Source organism: Oncorhynchus kisutch, linkage group LG24, assembly GCF_002021735.2.
Source record: "Oncorhynchus kisutch isolate 150728-3 linkage group LG24, Okis_V2, whole genome shotgun sequence".
NCBI classification, from domain to species: Eukaryota; Metazoa; Chordata; class Actinopteri; order Salmoniformes; family Salmonidae; genus Oncorhynchus; species Oncorhynchus kisutch.
In genome coordinates, this window is record NC_034197.2 from 7,462,358 (window position 1) to 7,485,658 (window position 23,301).

A 23,301-nucleotide genomic window follows, 5' to 3' on the forward strand; every position below is an offset into this window, starting at 1 on the left:
ACTGCTTCTTTCCAATGTAATGTCATATTGGTATTCTTGGCATATCTAAATGGCAATTGGTACATGTCCAAGTGTATCACACTACAGCTGGACCTGTGTGGTTGGCTTGTAATGTTCAGAATATATGACAGCATTAATGCCACTGCCCCGCTATCCTGACCCATATATATATATATATATATACAGTACCAGTCAAAAGTATATATACACAAAAGTTTGGACACACCTCATTCAAGGTTTTCACCCGACCTCAACCCAATTGAGATGGTTTGGGATGAGTTGTACTGCAGAGTGAAGGAAAAGCAGCCAACAAGTGCTCAGCATATGTGGGAACTCCTTCAAGACGGTTGGAAAAGCATTCCAGGTGAAGCTGGTTGAGAGAATGCCAAGAGTGTGCAAAGCTGTCATCAAGGCAAAGTGAGGCTACTTTGAAGAATCTAAAATATATTTTGATTTGATGAACACTTTTTTGGTTACTACATGATTCCATATGTGTTATTTCATAGTTTTGATGTCTTCACTATTATTCTACAATGTAGAAAAAATAGTAAAAATAAAGAAAAACCCTTGAATGAGTATGTGTGTCCAAACTTTTGACTGATACTGTACATACAGTACAGCTCCAGGAGTTAGCACTGTGCTGTAGTTAGCACTGTACTGTACTTAATGACTTACTCAACATCACTCAACCCTGCCTTACTTACATCAGGCTCTGATTTGAATTGCAATCAAATTAAGGTATGCTAGCCATGTGACTGAAACAAGTCAAGTCATATGATTTCCATCCTGTGTCTTGTACAGTATTATTCCCCATAGCACTTATCTATAATAACTGTACAATATTTCATACATAACTGTACAGGATGTATACAAAATTGCATGTTAGAGCATGTCAGCTGAGGATGATATAGTGTGCTCGCGGTATATGGCCTCTCTCTCTCTCTTTCTTTCTCTCCTCTCGTCTCCTCTCTGTGAAAGACTAGATGGGGAGCCCAGTTTGAGGTCTCCCAATGGGGCTGGGACACTCTCCTCTCATCTCCTCTCTTCTGTCTTTGGGATAAAACACTGGTCCGTGGTCTATGCTCGGCAAGGCGTAATGCAGGGAAGCCTTGTCTTGTTAAAAGCACATGGGTACATATCACTTTTGAAAATGCACACAGGGTCTCATTAAAGTTTCATGCAAATTGTCATGTTTTATTGAAACAATTATGAGGTTATCTGCTGAAAGAGGTTGGCCAGCCCCTTCCTCCTCCGTCGGTCCCTCTGCTTGCTTCCACTCCTTTCAAAACCACTACAGCCATCAACGGCAGGCAGGGCAGGACACAATGTAGAGGCAGGAGCTGAAACATTACGACAGGACATTTCTCTACACACTGCACATTTCCCGTTATGATTGGGTGAGAGGGGCTGATGTGTAAAACTCAGAGATTAGAGGCTGCCTCTGCCCTGCATCGAGTTTGCTTGGTGGGCATTTTCAGGATGTTGCATAGTACAGTATTTCAAACCTGTAGTTTACCTATGTTGATCTGATGTAAGATAAAGTGGAGAATTAGAAAATGATAGATTTCTGCTTTTTGTTAGTGAAAGGTGATTTTTTTTTTTACACAAAACCAACAGTATATATTCTGGTAGAATAGAATACTGGTATTGGGAATTTTCTGTTGAAATAATAGATGAATGTCTATATTATACATAAAAGTTTGGTATGATGTATGTTGTAGACTTATGTTTTATCTGACATTTTTGTGAGCACATATGGATGGATGAACCACCTCTAGCTATTTTTGGGTGTGCATGCCTTAAATGACTACTTCAATATTTCACTTCTCTGTTTCTCTTGATCCCTTTCTCGTTGTTTCTTTCTCTCCACAGACATTCATAGTGCTAAACAGAGGGAAGACAATCTTCCGCTTTAGTGCCAACCCTGCCTTGTACATCATAAGTCCTTTTAATCTTTTCAGGCGAATAGCTATAAAAATTTTGATACATTCATATCCTTTCAAATGGTGTCCTACCAGGAGAGACAACAGTCTTTCCTGTTCGTTTTAGAGTATTCACGTTGATGTCGCTCCTTCTGTTTCTGCTGCATGCTGCTATTACTGTTCATATGGCTGCTGCTTCAGTGTTGGTAGTATAGACTGTATCATGTCATGGGTTGATGTTCAAAATGGCACCCTATTCGCTTTATAGTGCACTATATGGAATAAGCCAGGGTGAAGTTTTTGGATGCACAGTTAGCGCTTATAGAGTCTGAAAGCTGCAGATATCAGCAAGGGCAAGACTGTTAAACCACAGTGGGGAAAAATACATGGATATGCTCTTTAAATTGAAGATTAAACCACCAATGAGAATGGGTAAATGCCAAAGTAGATGATCCTTAATCTTGGAAAGAGTACATGTATGGTTTTACATTTAATCAATCCTTAACCTGACAACCATAAACCCTCTTACTAAGCCCCCTTGTAGAGGGGCTTCTAAAGTCTTCTAAAAAAGAAAGAGGGATTACTTTTTCTTATTTCCCTTTTTTTGGGAGACTTCTAGTATCTATTAACCCAGGCTAGCACCCAATGATTTCCACAGAAACCTTAGGTAACGTAGACATACCTATGCTTACGCTTACGGAACTGATCAGAGCAGATTGTTAAATTGGGAGAGGGGAGGAGTGTAGGGCTAGTGTAAGAGTGACTTCGATAAGAATGCAGCTATTAATCCAGTATTATTCAGTTATAGTGTATTAAGACTTGTTATGATAAATTACCCACTTATAATGTATTATTTCCTCAGGATGACTCTCAGCCATGGAGAAGGGGAGGGAACTCTGACTAATAATGATGTCACATCCCGTCTTTAGATGTTAAAAGAAGGGATAGCTATTGTCTACCAATATAAGAGTAGGTCAGATGGCTTAGTCCATACATCCTACATCCATTGATCTATTAAGATGATGAAAATAACACTGAAACTGATCCTCATTCGTGATCCTGACCTGGGCACTGACTTATAGACATTATATATCGCTACAGACTCGACAGGTAGATGTATAGACATATCCAGTTACAAAATGTGTATTTGACCCACAGTCCATCCATGCACCCACAAGAGATTGTGCTCGAATACCACAGACAATCTGTTTTGAAGTATTTCTTTGAGATTTGAGAGTGAAATTAATATGGGGGTTGCTGCTATTTTAACAGTCACACAAATTCAGGCCTCAAAGTCATAAACCTTCTCAGACTAGGAGTGCTGATCTCGAATCAGTTTTAAGTTATAATGAATACAAATATATGGACAGGGAGGACCTGATCTTAGATCAGCACTCATACTGTGAGACATTTTGTGAATACGGGCCTGATGAGTCTTAGTTATTGAAATCCTTGTAATTGTTGGTACTATAAGGCCTACTACTTCAAGGTTAATCCTGTCTTGATAAGTTTGATCGTGATGTCAATCACTTCCGAGATTGGACTTCCCACTCAGCACCAATCACAGCCTGCCATGTGGGTCTGCTGACACATCAGGGTTGCATCTCAATAGTCTAAAGATGTGTCCTCTCCTTGTCTCCTACTGGTCGCTTCTCTTCTCTTTGTCATTAAACCACTAGACAGGTGCGATGTAATTCAGTGCTAGATAGACTCCGTTTTGATTTTCACATGGTCTGTTTTGAGATCAGTGTAGATAAAGGAAATGAGACGTAGAGGAGAGGAAGTCACTTTAGGATATTGAAATACATCCCTGATTGCTCTACTGCTGACATTGGAGTTTCCTTCACACTACCACGTTTTTTTCCTGTGGTGAAGCCTTGTTAGTCTTGAAATGTAGAGTGCAGTATGGTTCATGGTTACATCCCAAATGGCACCATTATAGTGCACTATGTTTGACCAGGGCCCACAGGGGTCTATAAAGGGAATAGGGGGCTGTCCACTCCCACCACCTATACATTAGATCAATCATTTATGGGAAATAATGGTTTTAGGGGGAACCTATATTTGACCTGTGGACACACTTAACCCATTGTACTAGTATTTCAGTTAGTGTTAAGTTCATCTACTATGAAAAGTCCATTAGGATATACTTTTAGCTAGATTTGATGTGTTCATTCTTGCCTTTTGCAGATGTATGAATAGTTCTACAAATGTAGGATCTTAATTTGAGCCAGTTTGCTACAGCAGGAACATTATCCTGCAGCAACAGGAAATTATAATTAATGGACATTTTTTTTGTAGGGGTCGATACATTTTTCATAAGAAAAAATCAAGTCTGAATTTTCAAAATGGAAATGACAAACGTCAGAAGCCTTTTTAATCGTCACATACACGTTTTAAATATCCTGCATTGCAGGAAAGTTCTCCTGCAACAGGGTGATCAGATTAAGATCCTAAATCTGTATTTATAGTATGCAGTAGCATGGTTCAGTAGTACTACAGTTGTAGGATATGGGTCATTCTACAGAAGGGGTGCAAAAAATAATACCATTTGGATCCTATTTTTCCCAAACTTTCAGCAATATATAATTTATACTACTCACACACTTTGCTTGTATTGTATATTTGAAATATTTACCTGAATTCCTTACCGCTCCACTAAATTTGTCGCTACCGAAACATAGTGAAGAAGTAATAGAGAGCCATGCACAGCCACCGCTCAATATAAATTGGTGCATAAACAATGACTTTGTTCTATTTGAATTTAACAATATGTTTGTAATAGCCTTTGGTTGAATTAGAACATACAGTACTTGTATCATGATGTAAATAAATGTCCTAAGTTTGGAGGCAATTGTTTTTTTGGGGTTGGGACTGCAATTTGCACCACTTCTGTCGAGTCATCCATATCTCCTATGAGAGAGAGTGAAAAGAGTGTACATAATCTGCATGAACTGAATGGAAAATGACCATCAAACGTAATGTGATAGATAGTAAACTGTTTTGGATGACATTTTTGGGTTTGTTTTCCACTGTGAATCTCTGGACTTTTCCTTAATTCATTTCCTCACTCTTTTCAGCATGATCATTATGTGTACTATTTTGACCAACTGTATATTCATGACTTTTAGTGATCCTCCTGAGTGGTCCAAACAAGTAGAGTAAGTACACATTTATTATATTTATCTACACAAGTACATAGTAAATACTAGAACAAGTTTATTATGCATGTCTCAACCAACATCAGTTAAATTTTATCATTGGTGTATTACTAACCGTGCTCAAGAGTCGTAGGTTGTGTCTCAAATCTTTCTCGCCTACTACTTACTAAAACTACATACCGTGTAATAAAATTAAATCCTGCCAATTAGGCCATACTCATTTCCAACATACTATAAAACGGTCTATTTAGAACGCAATTTGGGTATTCAGACGATGCCTTAGTGTTTTACCAGTGCATCATTTCAACAAATAAAAACTCTTTGTTGTTCATGGATTTGATAAATTTCTCATTCTGATCATGCTTCTGTCTTCCAGGTACACGTTCACAGGGATTTATACGTTTGAATCTCTTGTAAAAATTGTCGCTCGAGGATTCTGTATAGATGGGTTTACATTCCTAAGGGATCCATGGAACTGGCTGGATTTCATGGTCATTTCTATGGCGTAAGTATCAGACTCATACCTACCTGTTCCTTCTTATAAGAAATACTTAGCATTATTACTGTGTGAGATCATTGAGTAGAGCATAAATACATCTCAAGTTATTTTTACTGTCCAGTCTTTCTTTCTTTCTTTCTTTCTCTTTACTTTGGGAAAGAGTGGTTCAATCAGGTGTTTACAGAAAGGTTCCTGACTGTTCCTGTATACTTCCTTATCTCTCCCCCATTTTCTCTCTCTCTCTCTCTCTCTCTCTCTCTCTCTCTCTCTCTCTCTCTCTCTCTCTCTCTCTCTCTCTCAATCTCCATTTTTCTATCTCAATTTGCTCTCACCATGTTGAATTTGACATGATATAATGTATATAGATGTATAGTTACTAATACATGACATTTTTTACAAACTAACTATAACACTAACTATTTATAACTATGTACTACCATGTTTTTGATGATACGTAGAACTAGTTCAGCGACTTGGGCTTTGAATATCTTAAACATCAAGAAGTGCTTCTGTTGAACCACTACATTTGTGATTGTATCTGTGTGTAAATAACAAGAGTTTGTAACTTTGATTTGATTCTGCAGGTATATAACAGAGTTTGTAAACCTAGGCAATGTCTCAGCTCTGCGCACGTTCAGAGTGTTGAGGGCATTGAAAACTATTTCTGTAATTCCAGGTAAGACAGGATGGGGGAATGGGGGTTTGGTCCATTGGGTCAGTGTTAGGTGTATTGTGGGTTGTGTTTTTTCTTTCCTTTTTCCTTTCCTCCCCTTCAGTGGACAGGCTCTGTGAGTGGCGTCGTGGTTACTTCCTGGTTCGGTGCGTGCGTAGCGTGCGTGGTGGTGTTGTGGTGCTCTTGCGTGTGGTTTTGTCATTGGTGTTTGTTTGTGTGTGATCCTTCCCCTGTTTACAGATATATAACAGAGTTTGTGGACCTGGGCAATGTCTCTGCGCTGAGAACATTCAGAGTTCTCCGAGCATTGAAAACTATCTCTGTCATACCAGGTGAGATTCAGTTTAAACACTAAGGCTGATACTTATATCTCACCCTTTTACTTTTCTTATACTCACTATTATTATAATTTGTAAGCAACAAAAAAAAGATTTGGAAATAATAATCATTTTTATTTATTTTTTTTCCAAAATTATCAAAAATGGTACTAATACATTTTTGATAGGCTTTGCAGTCTACTCCAGGGCCCTCCAACGTGTCTGCACTCTCTTCTACTAAAACTCTCATCCTAAATAAGGCTCTAGTTTCCAAGGCAGCTGTGGTTCTCCTCAGAAATTGCTGTAAGCCGCTGCTAATGGCTATTATAAAGAAAAGGACACTGACAGTACCAGTTCGATAGCATATCACTAGAATACAACCAGAGACAAAGTCAAATATATATGTTGATTATATATGGGATACATTTTTCTTTAGCTTAACATAAGGAATAGCTTATAGTTAACCAACCTTTACTAATTCGCTGTACTATACACTTTGTCGAAGACAGTTGAGCTCATCAGCTACAGTAAAGCTCATCCATAGTACTTTCACCATTGGATAAAGCCTCCAGGTTTTTTCGGAAGATGAAGATAATTATTCATATAATATAAAAATAACTTGATAATTGGCTTGGAAGAAAATATTCAATTAACAAAAATCCATTTACATTATTTATTACAAAGGATGGAAATTTCCGAATTTTACTCTATGTATCCGACTTGAAGAAGAAAGCTAGAGTATGTTGACGTCAAGTTGAGAGCTGACATAGCTCTTAGCGACAGCCCACAGAATATATCCAGAAATATATATATAGAGAGTTAGACCAGGTTTTAGAACGGCCTCATGTTAGCCTCCATATAGAACTGTACTCTTGAATTGTTGGTGTTGATGTAACAATACGAGAGCACCTCCGACAAATGACCTATGAAATGACCCACTGTAAACAAGCAAAACAGAGCCTGCGAATTGAACAGACTTTCTTAGTGATTAGCATTCTGGATAACATGTTGTATCTTCAACAAATTGCATATCTGCTTTCACGTCTTAATGGGTTTTGAAAACTATCCGAAATAAACAGCCTCCCAAGTGGCGCAGTGGTCTAAGGCGTCACTACAGACCCATGTTCAATTCCGGGCTGTGTCACAACCAGCTGTAACCGAGAGTCCAGTAGGGCGGCGTACAATTGGCCCAGCGTTGCCCGGGTTAGGGGAGGGCTTTACTTGGCTCATCGCGGTCTAGCGACTCCTTGTGACGGGCAGGGTGCCTGCAGGCTGACTTCGGTCGTCAGTTGAACGGTGTTTCCTCCGACATATTGGTGCGGCTGACTTCCGGGTTGGGCGGGTGTTAAGTAGTGCGGTTTGGCAGGTCATGTTTCGGAGGACGCATGACTCAACCTTCGCCTCTCCCCAGCCCGTTTGGGGAGTTGCAAGATAAGATCGCAATTGGATATCACGAAATTGTGGAGAAAAAAGGGCAAAATACACAAAACAAAGATACATTTAAAAAATAAACAGCACAAATGGAAGAATTAATAATCACTTAATAATCGCTATGGAGGAAAAAGTGGCGTCTCGGAACATATGGCTGTGAACTCTCTATATATATGGCTGTGAACTCTCTATATATATGGCTGTGAACTCTCTATATATATATGGCTGTGAACTCTCTATATATATGGCTGTGAACTCTCTATATATATGGCTGTGAATATATCTATTATTGATGAAGACTGCCAAGCCTAGTTTGTGGACATATTTTATGCTGCATGATGCTTTTTAGTCACTTGCTTTCCAGTATTAGCCTACCAAGAAGCTTGGCTGATATCAAAATGGCATTGAAATCGTTTGTTTTTCCAGTTTTTGGTTGCTGTTTTGTTTATTATGATGATACATTTTTTTAAATAATACTTGACAAGAAAGTAGAACACGAGCATATTTTCTGCTGATATTCTAAAGCGTTGTAGAATGCTGATGGGGGGACTGAATGACCCACTAACCTTTAATTGAGTCAACTTATACGGTACCTACAGTACATACAGTACCAGTCAAAAGTTTGGACACACACTCATTCAAGGGTTTTTCTTTATTTTTACTATTTTTACGTTTGTAGAATAATAGTGAAGACATCAAAACTATGAAATAGCACAAATGGAATCATGTAGTAACCAAAAAAGTGTTAAACAAATGAGGTTCTTCAAAGTAGCCACCCTTTGCCTTGATGACAGCTTTGCACACTCTTGGCATTCTCTCAACCAGCTTCATGAGGTAGTCACCTGGAATGCATTTCAATTAACAGCTGTGCCTTGTTAAAAGTTAAGTTGTGGGATTTCTTTCCTTCTTAAGGAAAAGTTGTGTTGTGACAAGTTAGGGGAGGTATACAGAAGATAGCCCTATTTGGTAAAAGACCAAGTCCATATTATGGCAAGAACAGCTCAAATATGCAAAGAGAAATGACATTCCATCATTACTTTAAGACATGAAGGTCAGTCAATCTTGAAAATGTCAAGAACTTTGAAAGTTTGTTCAAGTGCAAAAACCATCAAGTGCTATGATGAATCTGCCTCTCATGAGGACCGACATAGGAAAGGAAGACACAGAGTTACCTCTGCTGCAGAGGATAAGTTCATTAGAGTTAACTGCACCTCAGATTGCAGCCCAAATAAATTATTCACGGAGTTCAAGTAACAGACACATCTCAACATCAACCGTTTAGGGGAGACTGTGTGAATCAGGCCTTCATGGTTGAATTGCTGCAAAGAAACCACTACTAAAGGACACCAATAATAACAACATACTTACTTGGGCCAAGAAACACGAGCAATGGACATTAGACTGGTGGAAATCTGTCAATTGGTCTGGAGTCCAAATTTGAGATTTTTGGTTCCAACTGCCGTGTTTTGTGAGATGCAGAGTAGGTTAACGGATGAGCTCTGCATGTGTGGTTCCCACAGTGAAGCATGGAGGAGGAGGTGTGATGGTTTGGGGGTGCTTTGCTGGTGACACTGTCAGTGATTTATTTAGAATTCAAGGCACACTTAACCAGCATGGCTAGCACAGCGTTCTGCACCGATAAGGCATCACATCTGGTTTGCGCTTAGTGGGACTATCATTTGTTTTTCAACAGGACAATGACCCAACACACCTCCAGGCTGTGTAAAGGCTATTTGACAAAGAAGGCAGGTGATGGAGTGCTGCATCAGATGACCTGGCCTCCACAATCACCCGACCTCAACCCAATTGAGATGGTTTGGGATGAGTTGGACCGCAGAGTGAAGGAAAAGCAGCCAACAAGTGCTAAGCATATGTGGGAACTCCTTCAAGACTGGTTGAGAGAATGCCAAGAGTGTGCAAAGCTGTCATCAAAGCAAAGGGTGGCTACTTTGAAGAATCTAAAATATATTTAGATTTGTTTAACACTTTTTTGGTTACTACATGATTCCAAATGTGTTGTTTCATAGTTGTGATGTCTACGCTATTATTCTACAATGTAGAAAATAGTAAAAATAAAGAAAAACCCTTGAATGAGTGTGTGTGTCTGAACTTTTGACTGGTACTGTATATGATATGATATATGAAGGATGGTCAAATGTGGTTCTTTATCCTCAGCACACAAAGCTGGGCAAAACTGGTTGAAATTACCTAATGATAACTTCATGCTGAAATGACATCATGATGACCTGTTTCCGGTTGTAATGATGTAATTTTAACCTGTTTACTCACTGGGTTATTGTTCTTCTCACAGAAAAGAGTATCTGCTGTTTTCTCTTATTTTGATGGAACATTTTTGGGGGAATCTGTTGTATTGCCAACTCAGGTGATGTTGAAGCAGTGAGGTGACAAAAATAAACAAATATTTATCTCAGATTAATTTAAAGTAAACGCTGTTTGGATAATAGTCAATGGCCGTGTCCGAAGTTTCGCCTACCACTTACTAAAACGACTTAATGTGTGCTAATCATACTACATACTTTTTTAGAAAGTACTGTGTAGTAAAAATGTATGCAGTAAAAAGAAATATCAACATACTAGACTCATAGATAGCTTGTGGTGCATGCTCGAAAAAGCAACATTTGGTAAGAATTAAGTATGTGATGATGGGTATGCTTAGGCAAACAAACTATGAAGGCAAATAAGTGGCTACTGTTAACACAGATTTTGTTGCTTCATAAAATATACATTTTTAGAAAAGCAGTGTTTTCCCCCTCTGTTGAGTTCAAATTAGTGTATTGAATTATATTTTATTTATATATTTTTTTGTAGTTAACTCCTAAATTATATTTTTTTGTAGTTAACTCCTAAATTATACGGTAATATTTTGTATTATCAACAGTAAAATACGTTTTATTGCAGAATACTGGAAATTATGGTGCATTGTGGGAAAATGTTGTGGCCTGGGAAATAATTGCTGTATTTTGAATGGTTCTGTAATTTTACCCCACAGAATACAGTACAGTACCGTATTTTTACAGTGCCAAAAACCTTTTGACCGCTAGTGTTGTTACTGATGCATTAACATATTTTGTGTCGTGCCTTGTAAGAGGCTATATTTGTTGCACCATTAAGTGAGAATGCTGTACCAATTTAATTCGTATGTGGTTACAGTGCCCCATCAATTAAATATTTACAGTGGACAGATTGGAGTGGCAGCGTCTTAAACCTTAAATGGTTGAGCATTTTGCCATGTCCTTTTGGGTTGTTTTCCCTGTAGTCGCTGCAAGTTTGGAAGCCTTTGTTAAGGCCTCTAGAAGTGCAGTTGAAACACCAAATATTCATTAATATGCTGTAATGTTAGTAAACACTTGATTTAGCAGCCTACCCGCTTGCACCAATCCCTTGTAATTACAGTAAAATACTGTCATTACACAGTACTTGCTTTGATACCATGTAATATGAAATACCAATTTACTGCTAAATTCATGGTAACCCCTGTACAGTGTTGGTATCTTATTTTAATCAAATATTGAAACAAAATGGCATCACTCGTTACTATACAGTGCCATATACAGACCTCTTGACTTTTTTCCACATTTTGTTTAGGCTACAGCCTTATTCTAAAATGTATTAAATGTTTTTTTCCTCTCATCAGTCTACACACAATACCCCATAATGACAAAGCAAAAACAGTTTTTTAGACATTTTGCTCATTTATAAAAAAATATGACATTTACATAAGTGTTCCGTCCAGATCTGTGCCTCGACACAAACCTGTCTCGGTGCTCTACGGACAATTCCTTTGACCTCATGGCTTGGTTTTTTGCTCTGGCATGCAATGTCAACTGACAGGTGTGTGCCTTTCCAAATCATGTCCAATCAATTTAATTTACCACAGGTGGACTACAATCAAGTTGTAGAAACATCTCAAGGATGATCAATGTTAACAGGATGCACCTGAGCGCAATTTCGAGTCTCATAGCAAAGGATCTGAATACTTATGTCAATAAAATGTTAAAAAATGTTTTCGCTTTGTCATTATGAGGTTTTGTGTGTAGATTGCTGAGGATCTTTTTTTTTATTTCATCCATTTTAGAATAAGGCTGTAACGTAACAAAATGTTGGAAAAGTCAATAGGTCTGAACACTTTCCGAAGGCACTGTATATATCCTCACTATGATGAGGCTTTGGGTGTAAGGTGCCTCCTTTCATTTCTGCACCAAATAATGTCCCAAAAAATGTATGTACCATATACTTACATTTGATTGCTCCAATCATACTCACCTTAAATTGTACTGCTTTATTAAATAAGTAAATTATAAATGTTTAGGCTCCCCTAATGGTATATATATATAACTTATTTAGATTATAGATTAGTTTTTCTTAAATTATTAAATATGAAATACATTTACCTCAAAATTGTTTTGCTGGAATGACTTTTAGTTTTTGTTTCGAGGAAAAATATGAGATTATTAGTTGAGCAAGAGGTTTGGCAGCCAGGGAAAGTGTCCCAAGTAAAATTGGTGACATAAAGTGGTTTCTGTGAGAATTATAGGCAGGGGGTTAGATAGCCCACGTTCGTTCTTAGAATGCATCATCTAATGTTGTTTTCCACCATTCCATAATTTTGGTATAGCGTGTCCTCTTATCTGATTATCAGATGACTATCAGCTGTTGTCAAATACACGTGGGTATGAAAAGACAATTCTCTTCCTCAATAGCATGAAAAGCCGAAAAGATTATGACCTCCTGGCATTTAAAGCATAGCATTTTCTTTTAAACTTTATATACTAAAAAACATTATATTCGCATATTCGCATGCTTAATATTTAGACCGCAAGTATGGGTATTCGGGCAAGGCCATTAAGAATAAATAGATTTTATTATGTAATGAAGTAAATTCACGCAGGAGCGTCACTGAGAATATAGCAAAAATTGTTTCTTATTATGTCAACGATATATTGTTTAGGTACATGACGCCTTATTAGTGGTCAATTTTTTTGCCACTAGTCGGCATCGTAGTGGTTTCATTTTTTGGTGCATTCAAGACAACTGGGGAATCTGGAAAAAACTATGAAAAATTGTGTCGTCAAGTGATCTCTTCATGTCAGAGAGGTCGTGACTCTAGGAAGATGCCAGAGTTTCCGATTTGTAATTCCAAGTTGAATGACAGTTCAAAAAAAAAATCACAGTCTGAGCTCGTTTTTTTCAGAGTTCCCAGTTCTATTGAATGCACTGATGTCAGAGTTCTGAGATTTCCTTGTTCCGAGTTCTGAGTTCCGAGCTGTCTTGAACACACCATAAGATGGGAGCATATTATAGAATGAGAGGCAAAGCCTGTTGTACCACTAGTGCAGGCTTGGTCTAAACCAAAAATGGGCCCTGGGTATGTTGAGAGGTGAGTCGCGAGTTATGAGAATACATCTATAATCACACCCTATTTTGTTCTTAATTTGGGTTGTTGGATGACAATTTGGGTCACCGATGTTCAATTTCACATTTGCGTCTCGAGCTGAAAAGGTTTAAGTACCCCTAAAGTAAAGAGTCAACAGAAGCCCCTCAGGGGTTTCGGTTCCATGTTTGAGGGGACTTTCTGGTTTCAAGAGTAAGAGACATTCCGTTTCCAGAAATGTTTGGAATCCTCCTGCACTTTATGGACCCATTGCTTCAGCCACTGTGAGTTCTGCCTGAGGATGATGCCTGTCCTTAAGGTAAAATAATATGATTCTGTCTTCAGTAAAGCGCTGTAGGTTTGGAGAAAGAGTCTGGCTGTAGTAGGGTTGGGCTAAGAAGGGGTAAGAGTCTGTGCTTCAACCTAACGACAATAAAATACAAGAAAAGAAGAAAGGAAAGGCCACAGAGTGGCAATGGCATTGAATTGTTTCTGTTCAGCCTTGGAGTTTAAATGACCTGCATGTGGTTGGTTTCGATTCCTGCCTGCTTGTGCCTCTGTCCTCTTATCATGGCCCCCTTGTTGTGCTGCTGTGCTTCCTTTCTTTCTTATGGATTTTCACTGTTCTGTTTCGTCCTCCCCCTCTAGTTCAGGTGTAATCCACCATTGGCCCTGCTGGCTAGAAGTGCAAATCTTTTGAAAGGCAAGATACTATAGGTCTCTTCCTGGTTCAATAGTGATATCTCTTCTTGGTTCAATAGTGATATATTATCTCTGTCATATTTTTCTCTGACTAACTGTATAAAGCCATTGAGTGTCTCAATACTGAAGCTCAGAACAGAGGGGGATGGCTATTTAATATTTCTTGTTCGTTTTGTATTTAAAAATGTGTTGTATGTGTTCAGTTGTTGAAATGTGTCTAAAGTTTGACTGTCTTTAACCAATGAAATGTAAATTTAAATGGGATTTCTGTGATTATGTTAATGAAACTACTTTCAGTATTCTATTTGCCAAGATTTAATCAAATGTCAGTTTTTCAGCCCACCTTCTTAAAGACAATTTTACCTTTCTGATATACACTGAGTATAACAAATATTAGGAACACCTTCCTAATATTGAGTTGACCCCCCCCCCCCCCCAACAAAACCTTTGTCCCTCAGAACAGCCTAAATTTGTTGGGGGTATAGACTCTACAAAGTGGCAAAAGCATTCCACAGGGATGTTGGCCCATGTTCTCTCCAATGCTTCCTACATTTGTGTCAAGTTGGCTGAATGGTGGAGCATTCTTGATACATAGGGGAAACTTGAGCGTGAAAAACCCAGCAGCGTTGCAATTCTTGACACAAACTTGTGTGCCTGGCACCTACTACAATACCCCGTTGAAAAGCACTTATATTTTTTGTCTTGCCCATCCACCCTCTGAATGGCACACATACACAATGCATGTGTCAGTTGTCTCAGGGCTTAAACATAATTATTTAACCTGTCTCCTCCCCTTCATCTACACTGATTGAAGTGGATTTAAGAAATGACATCAATAAGGGATCATAGCTTTCACCTGGATTCACCTGGTCAGTCTATGACATGGAAAGAACAGGTGTTCTTAATGTTTTGTATAATCAGTTTACGAAGTGCATTCGGGAAAGTATTCAGACCCCTTGACTTTTTCCACATTTACCTTTACAGCCTTATTCTAAAATGGATTAAATTGTTTTTTACCCTCATCAATCTACGAACAATACCCCATAATGATAAAGCAAGAAACAGTTTTTTAGACATTTTTGCAAATGTAAAATTAAAAGCTGAGTGCACATTTACATAAGTATTCTGCTCCTTTACTCACTAATATGTTGAAGCACCTTTGGCAGCAATTACAGCCTCGAGTCTTCTTGGGTATGACGCTACAGGCTTGGCACAGCTGTATTTGGGGAGTTTCTCCCAGTCTTCTCTGCAGATCCTCTCAAGCTCAGGTTGGATGGGGAATGTCGCTTCACATTTATTTTCAGGTCTCTCCAGAGATGTTCGATCGTGTTCAAGTCCAGGCTCTGGCTGGGCCACTCAAGGACATTCAGAGACTTGTCCCGAAGCCACTCCTGCGTTGTCTTAGCTATGTGCTTAGGGTCGTTGTCCTGTTGGAAAGTGAACCTTCGCCCCAGTCTGAGGTTCTGAGCACTCTGGAGCAGGTTTTCATCAAGGCTCTCTGTACTTTCCTCCGTTCATCTTTCCCTCGATCCTGACTCCCAGTCCGTGCAGCTGAAAAACATCCTCACAGCATGATGCTGCCACCACCATGCTTCACCGTAAGGATGGTGCCAGGTTTCCTCCAGATGTGACACTTGGCATTAAGGCCAAATAGTTAAATCTTGGTTTCATCAGACCAGAGAATCTTGTTTCTCATGGTCTGAGAGTCTTTTAGGTGCCTTTTGGCATACTCCAAGCGGGGTGTCGAGACTTTTACTGAGGAGTGGCTTCTGTCTGGTCACTCTACCATAAAGGCCTGATTGATGGAGTGCTGCATAGATGGATGTCCTTCTGGAAGGTTCTCCCATCTCCACAGAGGAACTCTGGAGCTCTGTCAGAGCATTTGTGTCTTGGTCACCTCCCTGACCAATGCCCTTCTCCCCCTGATTGCTCAGTTTGGCCAGGCAGCCAGCTCTAGGACGAGTATTGGCGGTTCCAAACTTCTTCCATTTAAGAATGATGGAGGCCACTGTGTTCTTGGGGACCTTCAATGCTGCAGACATTTTTTGGTACCCTTCCTCAGATCTGTGCCTCGACACAATCCTTTCTCGGAGCCCTACGGACAATTCCTTCGACCTCATAGCTTGGTTTTTGCTCTTGCAACATGCACTGTCAACTGTGGGACCTTATATAGACAGGTGTGTGCCTTTCCAAATCATGTCCAATCAACTGAATTCACCACAGGTGGACTCCAATCAAGTTATAGAAACATCTCAAGGATGATCAATGGAAACAGGATGCACCTGAGCTCAATTTTGAGTCTCATAACAAAGGGTCTGAATATTTATGTAATTAAGATATTTCAGTTTTTTTATTTTTAATACATTTGCAAAACTTCCTAAAACACCTTTTTCGCTTTGTCATTATAGGCTATTGTGTGTAGATTCAGAATAAGGCTGTGACGTAAATAAGGCTGTAACCAAAATGTGGAAAAAGGGAAGGGGTCTGAACACTTTCCGAATGCTCTTTACATAACATATAACATATTTTAAACTGGGTGGTTTGAGCCCTGAATGCTGATTGGCAGACATCCGTGGTATATCAGACTGTATACCAGGGGTATGACAAAACATTTTTACTGCTGTAACTACATTGGTAACCCATTTATAATAGTAATAAGGCACCTCGGGGGTTTGTGATATATGGCCAATGTACCACGGCTAAGGGCTGTGTCCAGGCACTCTGCGTTGTGCTTAAGAACAGCCCTTAGCCATGGTATATTGGCCATATACCACACCCCCCCAGGCCTTAATGCTAAAATACAAACTGTGTATTATACTGATAACATTTACATTCGTATTGTATGTGATTAAATACCCAGCTCAGGCATTAGGTTTTAATATGCGTATTATAAAGGCTGCTCAGAACAATCCATTCCCTTCAAACAATATACTGTTAGTTGAATACTGTCTGATGAAGGCCTTAAAACAGACAGGATAGTACAGTACAGTACTGTAGCTATAGCATCTTTAAAAAATCGCAGTCACCTTGTTTGGGAATTCTAGACACTTCAAGTATACACACCTTCTGCATCACCTCTTGGTTTGTGCGTGTGTGCGTACGTTTGTCTGTTCGTTCGTCTTTGCGTGTGTGTGTGTTTCTCCCTCTCCAGGCCTGAAGACCATTGTCGGTGCTCTAATCCAATCTGTGAAGAAATTGTCAGACGTTATGATCCTCACGGTCTTCTGTCTCAGTGTCTTCGCTCTGATTGGACTACAGCTCTTCATGGGCAACCTACGGCAAAAATGCGTGATTTGGCCAATCAACTCCACCGAGAACTACTTGGCCAACGGCAGCAAAGGCTTCGACTGGAATGAATACATCAATAACGACAGTAAGTAGCCTAGTCACAGTCAAACACACCAGGGTTGTGTTCTGTAGCGCACAGTGGCACACCATAGCAAAAGGTTTCAATTCTCTGGAAACCTTTGTCCTATATCCCTCTACATAGCTAGAGAGAGATGTTTTTTTGATGCTGTTCTGTGTGTGTGTGTGTGTGTGTGTGTTTCTTTCACCAGCCAATTTCTACTTCCTGCCTGGACAATTGGATGCCCTTTTATGTGGCAACAGTTCAGATTCTGGGTGAGTACCTACTCTGTCTGTCTGTCTGTCTGTCTGTCTGTCTGTCTGTCTGTCTGTCTGTCTGTCTGTCTGTCTGTCTGTCTGTCTGTCTGTCTGTCTGTCTGTCTGTCTGTCTGTCTGTCTGTCTGTCCTTCTCCTCTTCAGACCCACTCTTCTCTTATCCTTTTATTAAACCAGACAACTGTACGATACGGCAACCATGATGTTTTTGTATGTACAGTACATTTTGAAAGAATTCAGACCCCTTCACATTTTCCACGTTTTGTTACGTTACTGCCTTATTCTAAAATGGATGAAATAAATAAAAAATCCTGATCAATCTACACACAATACCCCATAAGCGTAAACACCTTATTTACATAAGTATTTAGACCCTTTGCTATGAGACTTAAAATTGAGCTCAGGTGCATTCCGTTCCCATTGATCGTCCTTGAGATGTTTCTGCAACTTGACTGGAGTCCACCTGTGGTAAAATCAGTTGCTTGGGTCCAACAGTTGACCGTGCATGTAAGAGCAAAAACCAAGCTATGAGGTCAAGGGAATTGTCCGAGACAGGTTTGTGTCGAGGCACAGATCTGGGGACTGGTACCAAAAAATGTCTGCAGCATTGAAGGTCCCCAAGAACACAGTGGCCTCCATCATTCTTAAATGGAAGAAGTTTGGAACCAACGAGACTCTTCCTAGAGCTGTCCGCCCAGTCAAACTGAGCATACGGTGGAGAAGGGCATTGGTCCGGGAGGTGACCAAGGTCACTTTGGTCACTTTGACAGAGCTCTAGAGTTCCTCTGTGGAGATGGGAGAACCTTCCAGAAGGACAACCATCTCTGCAGTACTCCACCAATCAGGCCTTTATGGTAGTGACCAGACAGTAGCCACTCCTCAGTAAAAGGCACTTGACAGCCCACTTGGCCCACTAAAGACTCTGACCATGAGGGACAAGATTATCTGGTCTGATTTAACCAAGATTAAACTCTTTGGCCTAAATGCTAAACGTCACGTTTAGAGGAAACCTGCACCATCCCTACGGTGAAGCATGGTGGTTGCAGCATCATGATGTGAGGATATTTTCAGCGGCAGGGACTGGGAGACTAGTCAGGATCGAGGCAAAGATGAACGGCGCAAAATACAGAGAGATCTTGATGAAAACCTGCTCCAGAGTGCTCAGGACCTCAGACTAGGGCGAAGGTTCACCTTCCAACAGGACAACAACCCTAAGCACACAGCCAAGACAACACAGGAGTGGCTTTGGGACAAGTCTCTGAATGTCCTCCCAGCGAGAGTCCGGACTTGAACATCTCTGGGGAGTCCTGAAAATAGCTGTGCAGCAACGCTCCCCATCCAAACTCACAGAGCTTGAGAGGATCTGCAGGGAAGAATGGGAGAAACTCTCCAAATCCAGTTGTGCCACGCTTGTAGCGTCATACCCACTAAGACTCAAGTCTGTAATCACTGCCAAAGTTGCTTCAACAACATACTGACTAAAGGGTCTGAATACTTATGTAAATGTCATATTTCAGTTTCTTATTTTTAATACATTTGCAAAAATTTCTAAAATACAGTTTTAGATTTTTAATGATGGGACATTGTTTGGAGATTGATGAGGGGGGGGGGTGATTGAATCCATTTTAAAATAAGGCTGGGACATAACAAAATGTGGAAAAAGCGAAGGGGTATGATTACTTTCCAAATGCACTGTATACAGTTTAATGAGTCATTGAATGGCTGTGTGGCCCTCTCTCCTCTCCCCCCAGCCGCTGCCCCGAGGGCTACACATGCATGAAAGCTGGGAGGAATCCAAACTACGGTTACACCAGCTTCGATAGCTTTGGATGGGCTTTCCTGGCTCTCTTCAGACTCATGACACAGGACTTCTGGGAGAACCTCTACATGCTGGTGAGTATGATATACAGTATAAATTATGATAAACAGTATGGTATACAGTATTATAAACATTATGCAGTATGATATACAGTAGGACATACAGTATGATATAGGGTAAACAGTATGATATACAGTATTATATACAGTATACACTACCGTTGAAAAGTTTGGGGTCACTTAGAAATGTCCTTGTTTTTTAAAGAAAAGCTATTTTTTTGCCCATTAAAATAACATCAAATTGATCAGAAATACAGTGTAGACATTGTTAATGTTGTAAATGACTACTGTAGCTGGAAACGGCTGATTTTTTATTGAATATCTACATAGGCGTACAGAGGCCCATTATCAGCAACCATCACTCCTGTGTTCCAATGGCACGTTGTGTTAGCTAATCCAAGTTTATCATTTTAAAAGGCTAATGGATCATTAGGAAACTCTTTTGCAATTATGTTAGCACAGCTGAAAACTGTTGTTCTGATTACAGAAGCAATAAAACGGCCTTCTTTAGACTAGTTAAGTATCTGGAGCATCAGTATTTGTGGGTTCGATTACAGGCTCAAAATGGTCAGAAACAAAGATTTTTCTTCTGAAACTCATCAGTCTATTCTTGTTCTGAGAAATGAAGGCTATTCCATGCGAGAAACGGAAGATCTCGTACAACGCTATGAACTACTCCCTTCACAGAACAGCGCAAACTGTCTCTAACCAGAATAGAAAGAGGAGTGGGAGGCCCCGGTGCACAACTGAGCAAAAGGACAAGTACATTAGTGTCTAGTTTGAGAAACAGACGCCTCAGAAGTCCTCAACTGGCAGCTTCATTAAATAGTACCCGCAAAACACCAACATCTCAACGTCAACAGTGAAGAGGCGACTCCGGGATGCTGGCCTTCTAGGCAGAGTTGCAAAGAAAAAGCCATATCTCAGACAAGCCAATAAAATATTTAAATTTGCAAAAGAAAACAGACACTGGACAGAGGAAGATTGGAAAAAAGTTATGGACAGACAAATCTAAGTTTGAGGTGTTCGCATCACAACTTCCACACCATTTTAGATAAGCATGCTCCGTTCAAAAAATGCAGAACTAAGAACAGATACAGCCCTTGGTTCACTCCAGACCTGACTGCCCTCGACCAGCACAAAAACATCCTGTGGCGGACTGCAATAGCATCGAATAGTCCCCGTGATATGCAACTGTTCAGGGAAGTCAGGAACCAATACACGCAGTCAGTCAGGAAAGCTAAGGCCAGCATCTTCAGGCAGAAGTTTGCATCCTGTAGCGCCAACTCCAAAAAGTTCTGGGACACTGTGAAGTCCATGGAGAACAAGAGCACCTCATCCCAGCTGCCCACTGCACTGAGGCTAGGTAACACGGTCACCACCGATAAATCCATGATTATCGAAAACTTCAACAAGCATTTCTCTACGGCTGGCCATGCCTTCCGCCTGGCTACTCCAACCTCGGCCAACAGCTCCGCCCCCCCCGCAGCTCCTCGCCCAAGCCTCTCCAGGTTCTCCTTTACCCAAATCCAGATAGCAGATGTTCTGAAAGAGCTGCAAAACCTGGACCCGTACAAATCAGCTGGGCTTGACAATCTGGACCCTCTATTTCTGAAACTATCCGCCGCCATTGTCGCAACCCCTATTACCAGCCTGTTCATATCGTCTGAGATCCCCAAGGATTGGAAAGCTGCCGCAGTCATCCCCCTCTTCAAAGGGGGAGACACCCTGGACCCAAACTGTTACAGACCTATATCCATCCTGCCCTACCTATCTAAGGTCTTCGAAAGCCAAGTCAACAAACAGGTCACTGACCATCTCGAATCCCACCGTACCTTCTCCGCTGTGCAATCTGGTTTCCGAGCCGGTCACGGGTGCACCTCAGCCACACTCAAGGTACTAAACGATATCATAACCGCCATCGATAAAAGACAGTACTGTGCAGCCGTCTTCATCGACCTGGCCAAGGCTTTCGACTCTGTCAATCACCATATTCTTATCGGCAGACTCAGTAGCCTCGGTTTTTCGGTTGACTGCCTTGCCTGGTTCACCAATTACTTTGCAGACAGAGTTCAGTGTGTCAAATCGGAGGGCATGCTGTCCGGTCCTCTGGCAGTCTCTATGGGGGTGCCACAGGGTTAAATTCTCGGGCCGACTCTTTTCTCTGTATATATCAATGATGTTGCTCTTGCGGACGGCGATTCCCTGATCCACCTCTACGCAGACGACACCATTCTATATACTTTCGGCCCGTCATTGGACACTGTGCTATCTAACCTCCAAACGAGCTTCAATGCCATACAACACTCCTTCCGTGGCCTCCAACTGCTCTTAAACGCTAGTAAAACCAAATGCATGCTTTTCAACCGATCGCTGCCTGCACCCGCATGCCCGACTAGCATCACCACCCTGGATGGTTCCGACCTTGAATATGTGGACATCTATAAGTACCTAGGTGTCTGGCTAGACTGCAAACTCTCCTTCCAGACTCATATCAAACATCTCCAATCGAAAATCAAATCAAGAGTCGGCTTTCTATTCCGCAACAAAGCCTCCTTCACTCACGCCGCCAAGCTTACCCTAGTAAAACTGACTATCCTACCGATCCTCGACTTCGGCTGTGTCTACAAAATGGCTTCCAACACTCTACTCAGCAAACTGGATGCAGTCTATCACAGTGCCATCCGTTTTGTCACTAAAGCACCTTATACCACCCACCACTGCGACTTGTATGCTCTAGTCGGCTGGCCCTCGCTACATATTCGTCGCCAGACCCACTGGCTCCAGGTCATCTACAAGTCCATGCTAGGTAAAGCTCCGCCTTATCTCAGTTCACTGGTCACGATGGCAACACCCATCCGTAGCACGCGCTCCAGTAGGTGTATCTCACTGATCATCCCTAAAGCCAACACCTCATTTGGCCGCCTTTCGTTCCAGTTTTCTGCTGCCTGTGACTGGAACGAATTGCAAAAATCGCTGAAGTTGGAGACTTTTATCTCCCTCACCAACTTCAAACATCAGCTATCTGAGCAGCTAACCGATCGCTGCAGCTGTACATAGTCTATTGGTAAATAGCCCACCCATTTTCACCTACCTCATCCCCATACTGTTTTTATTTATTTACTTTTCTGCTCTTTTGCACACCAATATCTCTACCTGTACATGACCATCTGATCATTTATCACTCCAGTGTTAATCTGCAAAATTGTAATTATTCGCCTACCTCCTCATGCCTTTTGCACACATTGTGTATAGACTCCCCCTTTTTTTTCTACTGTGTTATTGACTTGTTAATTGTTTACTCCATGTGTAACTCTGTGTTGTCTGTTCACACTGCTATGCTTTATCTTGGCCAGGTCGCAGTTGCAAATGAGAACTTGTTCTCAACTAGCCTACCTGGTTAAATAAAGGTAAAATAAAAAAATAAAAAACAAAACAATTAAGAATATTTGTGAGATGCAGAAAAAATGAAATTATGCTGGAGGAGTGCTTGACGCCATCTGTCAAGCATGGTGGAGGCAATGTGATGGTCTGGTGGTGCTTTGGTGTTGGTAAAGTGGGAGATTTGTACAGGGTAAAAGGGATCTTGAAGAAGGAAGGCTATCACTCCATTTTGCAACGCCATGCCATACCCTGTGGACTGCACTTAATTGGAGCCAATTTCCTCCTACAACAGGACAATGACCCAAAGCACAGCTCCAAACT

General features: G+C 40.7%; 1 protein-coding gene across 11 annotated transcripts in view; it reads left to right on the forward strand.

The window, feature by feature from the left end:
* The window catches only part of scn8aa (sodium channel, voltage gated, type VIII, alpha subunit a), a 94,690-nt gene that overhangs the window by 24,626 nt on the left and 46,763 nt on the right, over positions 1 to 23,301 (forward strand). For 8 of the 11 annotated variants that reach the window (XM_031803796.1, XM_031803802.1, XM_031803798.1 and 5 more), the window contains exons 3-9: positions 1,873 to 1,991; positions 4,994 to 5,083; positions 5,460 to 5,588; positions 6,496 to 6,587; positions 17,249 to 17,470; positions 17,655 to 17,718; positions 19,470 to 19,611. In XM_031803796.1, the coding sequence (XP_031659656.1) occupies positions 1,873 to 1,991; positions 4,994 to 5,083; positions 5,460 to 5,588; positions 6,496 to 6,587; positions 17,249 to 17,470; positions 17,655 to 17,718; positions 19,470 to 19,611 (858 nt within the window). Of the gene's footprint in view, positions 1 to 1,872; positions 1,992 to 4,993; positions 5,084 to 5,459; positions 5,589 to 6,166; positions 6,259 to 6,495; positions 6,588 to 17,248; positions 17,471 to 17,654; positions 17,719 to 19,469; positions 19,612 to 23,301 lie in introns of all 11 variants that reach the window. The other 3 variants (XM_031803797.1, XM_031803800.1, XM_031803805.1) reach the window with 1 other exon arrangement.